At 35.4% G+C, this 15,447-nt stretch overlaps 1 protein-coding gene across 1 annotated transcript in view; it reads right to left on the reverse strand.

The window, feature by feature from the left end:
- Positions 1 to 15,447, reverse strand: part of LOC140159659 (uncharacterized) — a 125,774-nt gene that overhangs the window by 59,089 nt on the left and 51,238 nt on the right. The window contains exons 3-5 of the mRNA XM_072183154.1: positions 11,119 to 11,213; positions 10,033 to 10,160; positions 9,125 to 9,235 (exon numbers count right to left, since the gene is read on the reverse strand). Of these exons, the coding sequence (XP_072039255.1) occupies positions 9,125 to 9,235; positions 10,033 to 10,160; positions 11,119 to 11,213 (334 nt within the window). The remainder of the gene's footprint in view (positions 1 to 9,124; positions 9,236 to 10,032; positions 10,161 to 11,118; positions 11,214 to 15,447) is intronic.

Raw genomic sequence — 15,447 nt, forward strand, 5'->3', positions numbered from 1 at the left:
CGTAGTGACCATGCTCAAGAGAGATAGAAATAATTTGGCTAGTACTCTTTCAAGTACCTTGTTCTCTGAACTTATTGACCGCCCCTATCTTAAATTATGTGAATTATAGGCCTACCTATTAAAATTTGGAATTTTACCTTAAAATGTGGAATTTTACCTTAAAATTTGGAATTTTACATTAAAATTGCTTAAAATTAATTTACTTTAAATTGGGGCCCTAATGGTAGGCTACTTTGGGGCTGAGACGAATTCGTTTCGGCTTGGGGCCTACCAAAATTCTTCCAGTTCCAGAGCCAGCACTGGCTGATCATGTTTAAAAAAGTCTATCATTATTTATATCACGGCCTATGTACATTCATCGTAGGCCCTATGCCACCCCCCCCCATAGTGGGCAAATACAATTTATTCTAAAATGTCTGGAATTCCACAGCATACTTGAGGAAGAAACCTGGATTTCCGACCCTGTTTTGTTCATGAAAAATCTGGAATTTCATGGAGGGGTATAGAGGTTGGAGTTTTTCAATTGCCTAACAAATTTTACGGCCCCATTTTGCAAATATAGTTACTTACATGGAGGGCGAGGTAATCATGTTGCTTTCTCAATGCATTGCAATATTTTGTTAAACCGGTCTTTAGGTCCATGAACTGTAACGTTTGAACTGTAAACGGATTGGGTTGTGAAACTCAGTTTTTTGCTTCAGTTCTTTCAAAAAATTCATTAGGACAAAATTGCTTAATTATGTCCTTAACTATGTTCTATTTAATACTGTTCTTTCTGTCTTGAGCCAAGATCTTTTTTTCTACCTTTCATCTCGAATATTGTTTTATTGTCAATGGATAATTTGATATGCATAAGAATTCAAACTTTCTTACTTTGGTTTGAGCTTAGACTAAAATACCTAAAGCCTCAAATCTTGTTTTTATATTAAATATAAAACCGTATTTTAATGAAATAAATATATTACATAATATATAGGCTACATGATAAATACATGAAGCCACAGCAAGTAAAACGAGTCCGATCATTTCGGGCCGATGGTGCTTATGCTAATTGCGGCAGTACCTTGTACTACGCAGGTGCTCCTTTGTAAAAGGGAATTCCCTGATGGGGGACGGTCAAAAAGCTTACATATTCTTTGGGGACGTATGAATAAAACACGATACATGATAAGAGTCATAATACTCCGAAAGCCATGAGTGTTTCCACTGAATATTTTGTTGTTTTAAAACTGGATTTACGTTTTCCAAACCAGTTCTCAAGCTTGCTTTTGGGAGAGTACATGTATTAAACCCATTAAATATATCTGAAATAGAAGATGTGAGACTGACTTTTTTACATGTAGTACACATACGAGGGGTGGTCAAAAGTTAAGTAGAACAAGGTACTTGAAAGAGTAGGCCTACTAGCCAAATTCTTTCTATGTCAATCTTAAACGTGGTCATTGCATACCTAAATGCACCTGTCGTAATATTTCTTGAAACCTTCTATATCAACAAAGCGGAAGTTTTCCGATTGCTCCATGAACCACTCTTCAGTGAAGGCTCACCAGCATTGATCACCAGCAAACCTGATATTATGAAGGTAGGTCTTAAAATTCTAAAATAGGTTTCACTAACTAGAGACCCTGGCTGGACCACAATATGGTTGATTTATAGTTAGTCGTGAATGGCAGCTTGGCAAACTGAGAATTGGGTACAGGACACAATAGTCTCATTCCTACCACCAACCTTCTTCACATGATGGCTTGCCTCAATTTTACTATCAAAATTGTATGATATAGATGCCCATGATTGTACTTTCATTTGGCATGACTCTCCCTGAATTTCAGAAAACAGCGATGAAGACCTTCCACTACATTTTTGTATGTGATTGAGTGGTGATCTTCTTAGGGGTGGGAGATCCAGGTGCGTCCACTGAATAGACTCATAATTCCAGTGATTTAATGTCTTATCACCTTTAATCTCATATAGACGAAACTTGTCTCGGCCCTCATTCTAAGTGTATAGAAGGCGTTCACCTGATTATGTCAACTGGGTACCAATTTTGTGCATAAAGATACTGGGACTCCATCTAGAAGACACCCTGTAATACCCAATAAATTTATGTTATAAACACTTTCATCAGAGTTGTCATTTTTGTGGCTATCGTTCTTGTTTGGTTCTTTATTCATTATCAATGCTACTATACCAGCACGTATATCATTAGTGACGTCAGCAAGTCTTTTGGACCTTGGATGATCTTCAAGGACACTCATTCCATCCCTGAACTCTAAGGACCATTTCGTTGCTGTTGAATATCAAGGACTTCATCACCATTTACAGCAGTACATTGTTAAATTTTATGTGAGTTTTCACCACTGACCGTCGGAACAAATTTCCAGGATGACCCTGTGTTCACTTCTGGTAGTACCTGTGAATTCAAGGAGGTAGGCTTCCTCAGCAGAGTGTCCTGCCCATATACAGTGATGCAAAATCAAATACTTTTGCAGTAATGTTTTGAAGGATCAAGCTAGCTTTCATATGAGACCAAATTCATTACCGTGCGACAAAGTAGCATACCTTGTTCTCTGAACTTTTGACCGCCCCTCATACATAGTAGGCCTTCAATGCAACCCACAGGCTACTAGGGACGACCATCAAAATTTCATATTGTTGTTGCAAGCGATTGTTGTCTGGATATCATCAACAGAAGTATTTTGGTGGAAATGGTCAAAATCGGACAAAAACTTTTCGAATTATGAATTTTCAAAGTGTCCCATTCTGACCGGTCATGAACTGAATAAAATAACGCAGTCCAAAAATACCATTTAGGAGCAAAATTAACAGAAGTATATTATTTGCCTTGTCATACACAGGCTTTTTTCATAATATGCATGTTTTCATAGGGTTTCATAATGAACTAATATGCATGTTTTTCATGCTTTAATAAACGTAACCACCAAGTCTATTTTAAATATATTCCAGCTCCTTCTTGGTTGAGCACTTTACTGTGAGCACTTACTTACCTTACTTGGATTTATTTACCTTTTCATATAATGCATATTGTAAAAGTGTCAAAGGGGTTTCTTATGAAATGGTACTTTATAGGTCAATAACATATCAATTATTTTTTCAAATCGAGGCACTGAAATCTTGCTTTTAGAATTTGCCAAAATTCATGGCCGACATGGCACATGATCAACAGTCCAGGTGAATTGTTTTCACAATCAAAAGTTTAAACGTATGGGTTTAAAATGCATCTAATAATAAATGAACTGAAAAAATCTGGGAATTTTTTTATGCAGTCATGGGTGCAGAATTCTGATTTTTTAAGGACAAAATCGCTTGAAATCAATACAAGCTAAAACTTGATCATAATGTATATAAATGAATAATTTATATAAATATTATTTTGTGTATATGTTCCAGTCTCCATAATATTTTTCACAAGTACCAGTATATAAAATATCCCGTAATTTATCGTATTTAGCCTTGTCAGCAAAAATCACAAATTTCCCCCAAAACAGCAAATTAATGTGACTGAATATAGTAAGCCTGTGTACAATGCAAACTTTTAGTGTTAATTAACGAAAATAATTTAGAACCTATATCAATTATCATTAACATATTAATATTAAAAAATAATGCCCAAAATTCTTAAACTAACAGTTCCTGTCTTCAGAGGCTTGTTTATTGACTAATTTAAAAAACCAGTTGAGTATAGTCTTATTTGCATCACTTGAAGTAAAAATCTCTCATCATTCATCATGTTGATTGCCATTAAAAAGATGAAATGAATTAGCACAATTGTACACTCTTAAAAAATATTACTAAATCATTGATAAAATCATACTCTTGGATGGTAAAAGGGAACGTCCCTTCTAACTGGGTAAAGTTTACTCAACTTGATTATGTAACACGTTTACTCGGTATTGTGCAAAATTTTACTAAACAGCAGAGCAAAATCTTTTCCCTTTTTACTTTGGGGTAAATTTTACTCAATTCATGTGATTTTTGGTTTACAATGTGATTTTTGGTTCACATTTTGATATTTTGATTTAAAATGTGATTTTTGATCAAAAACCTGATTTTGGCCTGTCTTCAGAGGCTTGTTTATTGACTAATTTAAAAAAAAACCAGTTGAGTATAGTCTTATTTGCATCACTTGAAGTAAACATCTCTCATCATTCATCATGTTGATTGCCATTAAAAAGATGAAATGAATTAGCACAATTGTACACTCTTAAAAAATATTACTAAATCATTGATAAAATCATACTCTTGGATGGTAAAAGGAACGTCCCTTCTAACTGGGTAAAGTTTACTCAACTTGATTATGTAACACGTTTACTCGGTATTGTGCAAAATTTTACTAAACAGCAGAGCAAAATCTTTTCCTTTTTACTTTGGGGTAAATTTTACTCAATTCATGTGATTTTTTGTTTACAATGTGATTTTTGGTTCACATTGTGATATTTTGATTTAAAATGTGATTTTTGATGAAAAACCTGATTTTGGTCAATTTAAAAATCAATTGATAATCAAATGATTTAAACAAATCGCTGATTTAAATCAACTTTTTCAGTTTTTACCATTTTTGATAAATTTAAGTTAATTAAAAAAAACTATTCATAGTCCCTCTTTCAAATGTTATCAATTTCAGACAATCCATAGACGAATTAAGTCTGACATTTTAGTTAAATAAAATACGTAACATTTTCCAGATACAAAACACGGTCCGGATTTTTTTTAGGCGAGGAGCATCATTTAAATAATATAGTAAATCAATTTTAATATGTACTTCTTGATTTTTACTTTTGGATTTTTAAATGTATATTTAAGAGTCCCTCTTTCAAATTTTATACTTTATATGTGTAATCTTGGCATTTTATCGCTATATGAATTTGCCGATACTATTTGTTCAAAATTTGCATTAAAATGATCAGAAAAAAACTATTATTGTCAAATTTTCTGGGTTTTTTTTCTGTTATGTTATTTATTAATCTAAAAGTATTTTAGGCGACTAAAAACACACCCTTTTCTACGGGCAGATAGACCTTTCAACTTCAAGCACGGTCGGGTGTTTTTGTGCTTTTTTTTTCTAGAGGGAAGCTAAAATTGCCCTATAAAAAGTAAAATCATCACCAAAATCGGAAGAATTTTGACATATTTTCTAAATTTCAGCCAAAATATGGTATAATTTTATGATTTAAGCAAAATACACTTTAAATTCTGGATCGGTTGGGCCCGTGAGAGAAGGGGTTTTTCAGTAGCCATTAGGGCCTAATACTATTAAGTATTATTAAATTTATTTTACTTTTTATTTTGTCACATTTTAATTTTTATAATAATAAAACTAATGCTAAACTTAAAATTTGTATCCATCGTTGAAAATCAATCAATCCGGAAATCAAGCCTGTTAATATTAGTATTAAAACCCCAAGCGCGATGGGTAGATTTGTTTTAATACACAGAATTAAGAAAGTTTCTCTCTGACATCCAGCTACATGGGGTACATGCATCTCAACTAAAATATTCTAAAAGCACCCCAGTAAATAATTTATAAAATAAAACAGATGATAGTTTTGATAGGTACATGTAGCATTTAAAAGGGCTACAATGTACAGTACTGCATGAAGAAGAGGCAGAGGTTTATGACCAAGAACTTTAATACAATATTGATTTTCCCTTTGTGTGTGTACCATGTACCATGAACAATTACATAATAGTATTGACTTTTCTTGAACTTGTTAAAAAGGTCAGTGGTAAAACAAACAGGTCTTGCAACTCATCATCATCACTCCTACCAGAGATCTTCTTGCTCCTACTAGTTAGTAGTTTGCTTTCAATGAACTTGCTTTCAAAAGGGATACCATTTCAGACTTTGCTCAAAACTGGGAATATTGGCTCAATTTTTATAATAAAAAAATTGGAAATTTTTTGATGCAAAATTAGATAAATTTCAGTGCAAAATTGCTTACATTGAAATCCAGGAAATTGATATTATATTTTGGTGGCTATTTCGTTAATTTGGTTTTTTTTTGGTCAGATCAGATACACATTCATACGCACTGAAATCAGGACTATTTTTTAACAGTTTTTCAGCTATGCCCTATGGAATTACAGATCTTCTGCACCCCCCCCCCCCCCACACTTTTTATAACGCTTTCAAAGTTTTCTGGTCATCTTAAACATAATTCCTCTATGGCCTATATTGGAATTCCATTTATTTTGCATTTTACAACAACAGTTGTTTGGTCATAATATTCCTGTATGCCCTTTTGTCTTTCATTTAGGAATTCCAGATTTTTTAACCTCACTACTGGATTTCCAGAAATTTTTGGCGATGGCTAATGGAAATCCAGATTTTTTTCGATCAAAATCTTATTCCTCAACCCCTTGAACACAATAATGTTGCCTGGATTTCCAGGGTTTTTGCTCCTCACTCCTGGAATTCCAGAATTTTTTTGTGTTGGCTAATGGAAATCCAGTTTTTTCCTGATCAAAATCTTATTCCTCAACCCCCTTGAACACACTTGCTACCTGGATTTCCAGACTTTTCTTGCTCTTTGTATGAGGATTTCCAGATTTTTAGAGCATCAAGTTTCCATATCCTCTATGGGGGGTGTGCATACTTTATCTGGAATAGCCCATTGACTGGAAGGGAAACCACACCTATACAGTCACATCACATAATATTATTGAAATAAATTGCAACATGTACAAAAGTGTCATTACAAAAGCCATAATATTCCCCAGCCTCTATCAATTATTTTTACAGTAAACATATTATTTAATTGACAAAGGTGTTTTAGAAAATGAGAATAAAGGTATTGTTTCTAGTTTCCATCATGTGTCTATCGTTACACAATAATACAATTTTTGAGTAAAAAACTAGAAAATTTGTATGTTTTATGAGAAGAAAGATGTAGCTAAGAGAAAAAATCATCACTACATTTATTCATATTTCATTTAGTACAATCTGTGTACATGAATTGATGTCAGTGAGGGGGGACGTACATTGGGCCCCACCCTAAGTGAGGCTGAATTAATGAAAGTCAAAATTTTTGTGCGCTTCGCCTGCATTTCAGCACAAAATCGTTTGAAAGATCAATTTAAGACCGATATTCAACTTCATTATAACCAAAATTAATTAGTGGTAGGCCTTATTTGTGTAGATTTTCTTGTGCTCCGAATGAGGGGGGGTGCCATTATGTATCCTTAGCCTGGGGGCCACAACCCCAGGGCACAACCCCCAGCTACGCCACTGATAGTAAAGAAAATTGGAAAGAATAAGAAGTGATGGCGAATTAGAAAATAAAAAAAGTATAGGAGATAGAGAAGAGGAAAGAGATGGAGGAGGAGAAGAAGAAAGAAAATGAAAAGAAATGGAGTGGTAGAAAAAGAAAAGGTATCAAAAGAAGAAAGGAGGAAGCAGAAAGAAGAGTCATAATCAGAATTACACTCATATAATGAATCCAGTGAACTGTACTTAAACAGTTGCTAAATTGAAAGATCACATGTTTATTTAATTCTTGCAACTTGTCTGTTACTGTCCACATGAACACAAATGAAAGAACAGGAAGTTCTTTTATATCACTCACAGTGGCGGTGCGGGGGGGGGGGGGGCATGGGGGAAAACCCAGAAAAAACCCAAAATTATGATAAAAATTTGTTGATTTTGCCCCCCTGAAATTCACTTTGCCTCCCCTAATGCCCCCCCCAAAAAAAATTTCCTGGCACTGCCACTGATCACTCATACATAAATTCTAGACAGTTCATTGGTTGATTACAATTTATCATTTTTACCATCACCCTCTCTGCGAGATAGTCTTTACTATCATAGTGCTCTGCCATAGTGCGCTTACGCCAAGCCGTGCGCCGACTCTTAGACTCGCCGATTTAGTTATGGAGTGGACACCAAAATGTTAAGTATGTCACGGAAAAACATGGTGTTATGTTGATGAAAAAATGTATTTCCTACCTTGAATAGTGTTTTAGTAATATAATTGTACGAGTGATATAAAACAAATATTAACTGTCTTAAATTAGCTTAAATTCGTGCAATGGTCGAAAATATAATCACTCGGTGAAAGATGTATTGTTCCATTCCACTTGCTGTTCCGGCTCGTGGAATGGAATAATCCATCTTTCACCTCGTGATTATATTTTGACAATCACAATCATAGACAGTTATTATTACAGATTAATTTCAGGAATAGCCAAATGTATTACCTTGCAGAAATAAACTGCAATAATATGGCCTCACATTTGTACAATTAATTGGGCATTAAATGCAGTGAACTTTAACCATAGACTTAACAATAACAAAATTCAAAAGGATCTGAATATTTATTTAACTCTGCAAATTGGCATTTGTCTTGTCTAAGAACATCAATGGCATAGCATGGCGTCAGGCCCATTTTATGCACACTGCTGAGTTAAACTCGATCGATTGGTGCTACTTTTTGAACATTTGAAGATATCTGAAAAAAAGCCCACACGCACACACACCCCCACGGACAGACAGAAATATGTGATTACTAAGTCCCAACATAGTTCAGGCGAGATAAAAAGGGTATTTTTTTCAGTCGGCCACACAAACTGCACTTTTGCGCATTGCATGACTTATGTGCGCTTTATACGCAGAGGATGATTTAAGGAAGCCCCATCATGCACTGTAAAAGTGTTTATCACTAGAGTTTCAACTGCCACTTTACTTTTCAAATCCCATTGAACTCTGTGCAAAAGATGTTGTTTTAGAATTGCCCGTGTGTCATTATTACTTGGTCGATTTCAGATCTAAAGTGATGTATGCATGAAGGATAATTCACACCTTCTGTAGATAACATAAAATGTGAAATCGACCAACCTTTTGAAGGTGTTTTTATCATATATCTGTCCAAATTCAAATTTAACCATGCACGTGTGTATTCAGTGGGTGGGCAGTGGTGTCATGTTCACTCACACAGCTGTGCTAACCGCAAGACTTGCTGGGAAGTGCTGAAATCATCCTCTGCTTTATACGCAAGTTTCAACTTTATACTAGTTCTCACCCATTGCGAGTTGATATAGTACAGGAAGGTCAAGCCCAAGACTGGGGCATGAGATGGCACCCAAATGAATTACAAGTACATGCACTAACCTTGATATTGGCAGTAGTCTCCAAATGCAAGGGGGTTACACATACACATGCCACTAGTGCAGACTCCATTTCCAGAGCAATCCAAGTTGGTTTTACACATCATGGTATCAGCTGAAAATATGTTTAAACATCACATATTAGGCAAACAAAAAGCAAGTTTGTGTCCTGTCAGAATATGTCCTTTGCAAAATGCAAAATCTGTCTGTTAAATTTTGATCGAGTCAGAATGTATAGTAAATGATCGATACTTTAGGGCATCTGTGATGAGTTCTGATTGATGATTTTTATTGGTCAAATCTTTTCCAAACAGTCGGGGGGTCACTCTAATTGTGGCCTGTACCCCATCCGCGATAATGAAAACGCATAAAAAGGGTAGTTTTTAGGTGGGTAGGCACGATACGCGCAGATATCGTGTTTAGGGTGTCAAAACATGACATTGGAAAAAGGGGAGCAAAATTGCAATTGCTGATCCGCGGAAATGAAATTTAGGGTATGAAATTTAAACAAAATCCCTGTTTAGGGTATCGTTTTAGCCAAGGGTTAAATTCTTGTTTAGGGTGCTTATCAAAAGTTGATTATCGCAGATGGTGTACAGGCCTTAATGGGAGTGACACTTCAGGCAAACAGTCTGAACATTACAGGTCTCTTGAGAGAATCTTCACAGAATGTTGCGCATGCACACGGTACATCTTGAAAGTTTCAGATTTAATGCAAGTTAATGGTGATTAAAAATTCCCTCATTCATCATTCACACCTTCTCTATACCAGAGCCTCAGGTAGGGGCGTAAACATTGCTGGAAATAGAATGGGAATAGATTAAGACATGTTACATCAAATATTCTATGTCAAATACTCAGAGTCTGTAGTGACCTTTAGATAAACCACCATAATTTTCTCAATATTCTTACTCTCAACTTGAATGTCAGCACAGCTCTTGAAGTAATATCCACCGCCCCACTCAGCAGCTTGTCTCAGGAGACGCATGGTGAACGGTCCATGAGCATCTGATGGGATCATCACTTCTTGCATGGTGGCTCTGTAAACATGGTAAATGCAAAACACAACAAGAAATAACTTCTTATGTAGGCATATCACTTTAAAATTGGCGATTCCATGTTGGAGCAGGATCTGTATCAATGTATACACTCCTGTGATCTGCATCCATACTAAAGTATGTTCAGTTTATATAAGGCGGAAATTATTCGGCTTTTGTTACTGCGCGTGTCGATAAAGTCCCAACTCATGCTTGCATAAATCAGGCGCATATGTGTGGGGGATGGGGGTGGGCATGGCGTGGGGGCGCGCCCCTGTTACATTTTGCAAAAAAAAGGAGAGGAGAGGAGAGAAAGAGAAAGGTTAAATAATTGAATGTAACCATGGTAATTGAGTATGAGTAGGCGGCGCATGCCTAACGCACAGTCGGGTCGATCATGAGTATAATAATTTATAGGCCTATGTAGGCCTGTAATCATTTTAGGTATTGCTTGCAGGTGGATCCTCGGCCCAAAGGCCTATGGAAATTACTGCGGGCCCGCTGGTATACAGGGCCCATTACATTTTGAATGCTTTAGTAATCGCGAGTCTCAATTCTTATAATGTGTAAGTAGACTAGTGGACCACATTTAAAATTTTGCAAATTGAGTTAGGGCCATAATGCAATGATATAAATAGTGTAAACATGATGCACCAAATGGCTTCAATCAGACCATGAAGGTCCTTCATTTTACAAAATATACCAACTTCTCAACCTGAAGATCCCCTCAGACACCCCATACACAGTGGAGCAGTGGATAAACATTAAGTGGTCGTTTTCGCTTCTACTTTCGACACTCGGCACATTAGTTAGCGGCCTACAATAATAGGGAAATCTTGTCTATGCACAAAAGGCTTCATGGGCTGTCATTTCACAAATTTTTGGCTTTTACAAACTAAAGATTTACACAATATTCACACTGCCAAAATGGTTCAGAAGCTTGTTTGTTTGTGTAACTTACGTGTTGTCATCTGTAGAGATATATTGGTTTGCTGGAGTCAGTGAGTACAGTACATCCTCAGTTGTTGGATCTAACAGCTCTAGCCGGTGTCCACCCTAAATAAGGAAAACAAAAAGATCAACCATTGGTCAATAAGTAATCAATTAGGAGTTCCTTAATACAATAGAATTGAGGCCGTGATCAATATTGTATTATTGTCTGACAAAGGAATAAACAACATGGTATTTGATATGATTGTATTTCATCAACATTTAGCAAAAAATAATTGGATTTAAATTTCCTACTTTTTTGTATCATGTGATCATCGCACTAAGCAGTTATGTGACCTGGCTCTTGACCAACATGTGACCATCCACCACAAATGAGATCAGAAGTCAGAAAATGTGATTTTGAGTTACACTGCAAAATATCCAAAAATTACACATTTTGAGAAAATTAAATTTTAATAGATGCGAAATAGTTCATATACTTCTCTTATACAGCTGCAAAGTTACACAGCTGTACAAAAACTAAAAATAATTATAAATTGACATTTTATGGAGCTTTTTTAACAGAAATGATAGAATTTTGACAACTTAATGTGCAGTTTTCTCAGTGTTACAAATGAGCAAATTACTCAATTCCAGCGCCTGTTGCCGATGCGTGTCAATCTGTCAACTTAATATGTTATGAACATCCCAAATGCCATGTAGGTATCTTGTTATGAACAATCAACATCACATATTTGTTTGACTTACAATCATATGCCTTGCTCATCATGAGCCTTATTAAAATGTCAAATTTGGTCACAGACTTGACAGCGTAAAGCCTTGATTTTTGCAGGGTATTTATCAAAGTAGGGGAGAGCGGGGAGTGTTCGCCCTATTTTTTTCTGACCAGCCTAGCGATGTCAATTTTGAGGTTAGGGATGACCTGATTAGCTCATGTGAAAGCCCTATGTCTTAGCTATATACGACCACAATCCCAGAACTATAGGCCTTACAATAACAACAGGATAGAGCAAACAAAAAAGTTTTGCAAAGTGGAGAACTTTCCCCATATTGAGTCAGGTTCGCCTATATGGAGGGGTAAGTTCACCCTAATCACAAAAAAGGGTTTAAACATTGCATAACAATAACATATTTAATGCAAACATTTAGCAAGAGTAAACAGGGCATTCATTCTCTTCTGGGGTGTCACTAAATTTGTTTACAGGGGTCGGTTCAGGGTAAAATGTAGGGGTCCAAAGTGAGCTTAAACGTATCATGTTTACAACTTCGGGGAGATTATGGATTAGGACATTAACGGTGGTATGAGTAATACTGATACCACATAACTTTAAAAAACATGCTTTTCAGTAGTTTTACCTTGTTAACACGGCTGTTTGATGTATATAGAATTGGCTTCATTATTAACTAAATGCAAACTATAGATGGCGATATTTATCCTAAATCATATTTCTTTATTTGCAAGGGTTGGGTGATTAACACTGCCATTAAAAAAGTTGGAATAGGTGAACAAGCAACAAGGAAATTTTATAAACATATTATATCAAACAATAAAAGGAATTATTTGTATTGAAAGCTTGAAAGAGTAATTTCCAGTAACTAAATAGCGCCACCAATTTTGTCATTAATAGATACATTTTATATCCGAAAAAGCTTTAAAAAATAGTATAAAAGTGAATAATTTTGTAAAAGAGGGGAAATTAAAGTTGAGAACGACTCAAAAGCATCTTTATATATTAGCATGATATCACTTTTGGCTGTTTGAGCCTAAAATTTGGTTGTACATGATGTTTTGTTTGAAAAACTAATAAATGATCCTATCAAACAACCGTGTTAAATGGTATAATTATCGATATTTTGCATAATACGCTGATGGGGCAGGTCCGCCCTCCAGTTTGGGGTAAGTCCGCCCGGGGAAGCTATAGGGCGAACATGCCCCATCCTCAAAGGGCTTAACGTGCCCCTAGTGCACATTTTATATTTTCTTCAGGGTATGCAAAATACAAATCGAATAAGGAGTTTAAAACTGCATTAAATCTTTGACAAATCCCATATGTTCCCAATACAGATATCCATTAAAACCATCTGTATTTATGTATCAATGATAATACAACATTATGAATGCAAGAAAAAATTACGTTTTGGTGTAATTTTTTTGTTTTGGCTGCAGTTCGATGAACACGTCCTATTATGTCGCGTAGTTAATATGAGAAGTTTATAATGACCTATGTCACCTAATTTTGCCATCACCAAATTCCCCGATAGCCGTAGTGCTGAGAAACAAGGGGTGGGCGAACCTGCCCCTAGGGCGAACACTCCCCGCTCTCCCCTACATTACAAAATCAGAATTTTGAAATTAGCAAATGTTGCAACATTGCTTTAAACTGCAACAGAGTCACAGAAATCAATATGAAATCAAAGTAATGCTTCGGTTTGGCAATTTGGTTCATTTTCTTGTGACACTATTTTGTTGAAAAGTTGCCCTTTCTACCTTTATTAACATATAATGAATTAGGCCAACATCATGGATATAAAGTCATCACCTGTTTCTCATTCTTGCCGGCCTCCTTTTCTGTTGATATGGCCTCTTTTTCTCTTTTTTTCCCTATTTACTATTGTGAGAAAATCTACAAAATTAATGCTATTTTTTGTGTGCCAAAAGTGATAATACGTAGTGCATTGCTGCATTGCTTGTTCCACATGATTGTTTATTCACAAACCATATTTTAAGGGATCTGGAATGAGCGTTTTGAGCGTTTCGACAGTATTTTTTGTGGGACATGAGAGCACATCAGGATCAGACATATCGAATTGCATTCTAAATACAAAGAATGTCTTTCTGATATCAAATAATTTTCATTTTTTGATATAATACAAAATAACGATATAATACAAATTTTATGACAAATTATTAAAATTTGATATTTTTCACATTTTTGATATATAACAGTCCTCGAAGTAAATTTTATAAATCTAATGAAATCCACATCTTCAATATGAAAGGTCAAAATTTTCAATTGATCGTCAGCTTTTCCTCCCAGCTACATACACTTTAAGTATAAATCATCAGATTTATAAAGTTTACTTCGAGTACTATTAAATATCAAAAATATCAATTTTAATCATTTGCCATAAAATGTGTATTACATTGCTAATTTCAAAAAAATCAAAATTATTTGATATCAGAAGGACATTCTTCGTATTCAGAATGTAATTCGATATGTCTGATGTGCTCTAATGTCCCACAAAAATACTGTCCAAACGTTCATACCCCATAATGTGGCTTGATCTTAAATGTCCAAACTCTAAAGGGTTCTTTTGAACAGACACATGCTCTAGTTTACTCAAATTTAACTGATCATTCAGTTTTGAAGCTACTTTAACATGTTTAATAATAATTATTTTCGAATCTCAATATTGACAACGGCATATTATTGCAAATAGAGCAATCGGTATCAGTTCCCCATTATTAAATAGCCAGGCACATATTGTTAACTCTAAACTCGTTGTCAACTACATATATGGCTACTTTCGTCAACATGTTGTCATGGCAACCATTGTACACTTGGTTGGATTCAATCTCATTGTTACATATGAAACAGGAGACGAAAAGCAGAATTAAGGTGGTACTACACCCCCTGATAAATTTTGTGCCTAATTTTGCATTTTTCTCAAAAAATGACTACACACTGGTAATAAAAGTTATGTATATTATAGGGGCAAGGAATCCAATTACTTCACTGAAATTTCAGTGACTCAAGACAAGCGGTATGTTATTTATGATCAGAAAAGAGGTACAGCTAGAATGCACCTCATTTCATAACATATATAATGAATCACTTGTCTTGAATCACTGAAATTTCAGTGAAGTAATTGGATTCCTTGCCCCTATAATATACATAACCTTTGTTACCAGTGTAGTTATTTTTTTGAAAAAAAAAAGCCAAATTGTGACATGTCATTGTCATGTCAAAAGCAGACACTTTTGGGCTAGTCCTTCAAGAATGACCTCGGCTATGTGGGAGGGGGCTCGGCAAAGCCGAACAACGAGGCCGAAGGCCGAGGGTCCTTCTACTTCCATCCAAAACATGCCTTGGAAAGCTTTGCCTCAATATTAGTATATAGTACTAGTAGTTTTAAACTTCTCAAGCTTCTGAAAAAAAAAAGCCAAATTGTGACATGTCATTGTCATGTCAAAAGCAGACACTTTTGGGCTAGTCCTTCAAGAATGACCTCGGCTATGTGGGAGGGGGGCTCGGCAAAGCCGAACAACGAGGCCGAAGGCCGAGGGTCCTTCTACTTCCATCCAAAACATGCCTTGGAAAGCTTTGCCTCAATATTA

Source organism: Amphiura filiformis, chromosome 8, assembly GCF_039555335.1.
Source record: "Amphiura filiformis chromosome 8, Afil_fr2py, whole genome shotgun sequence".
In the NCBI taxonomy this organism is placed as follows: Eukaryota; Metazoa; Echinodermata; class Ophiuroidea; order Amphilepidida; family Amphiuridae; genus Amphiura; species Amphiura filiformis.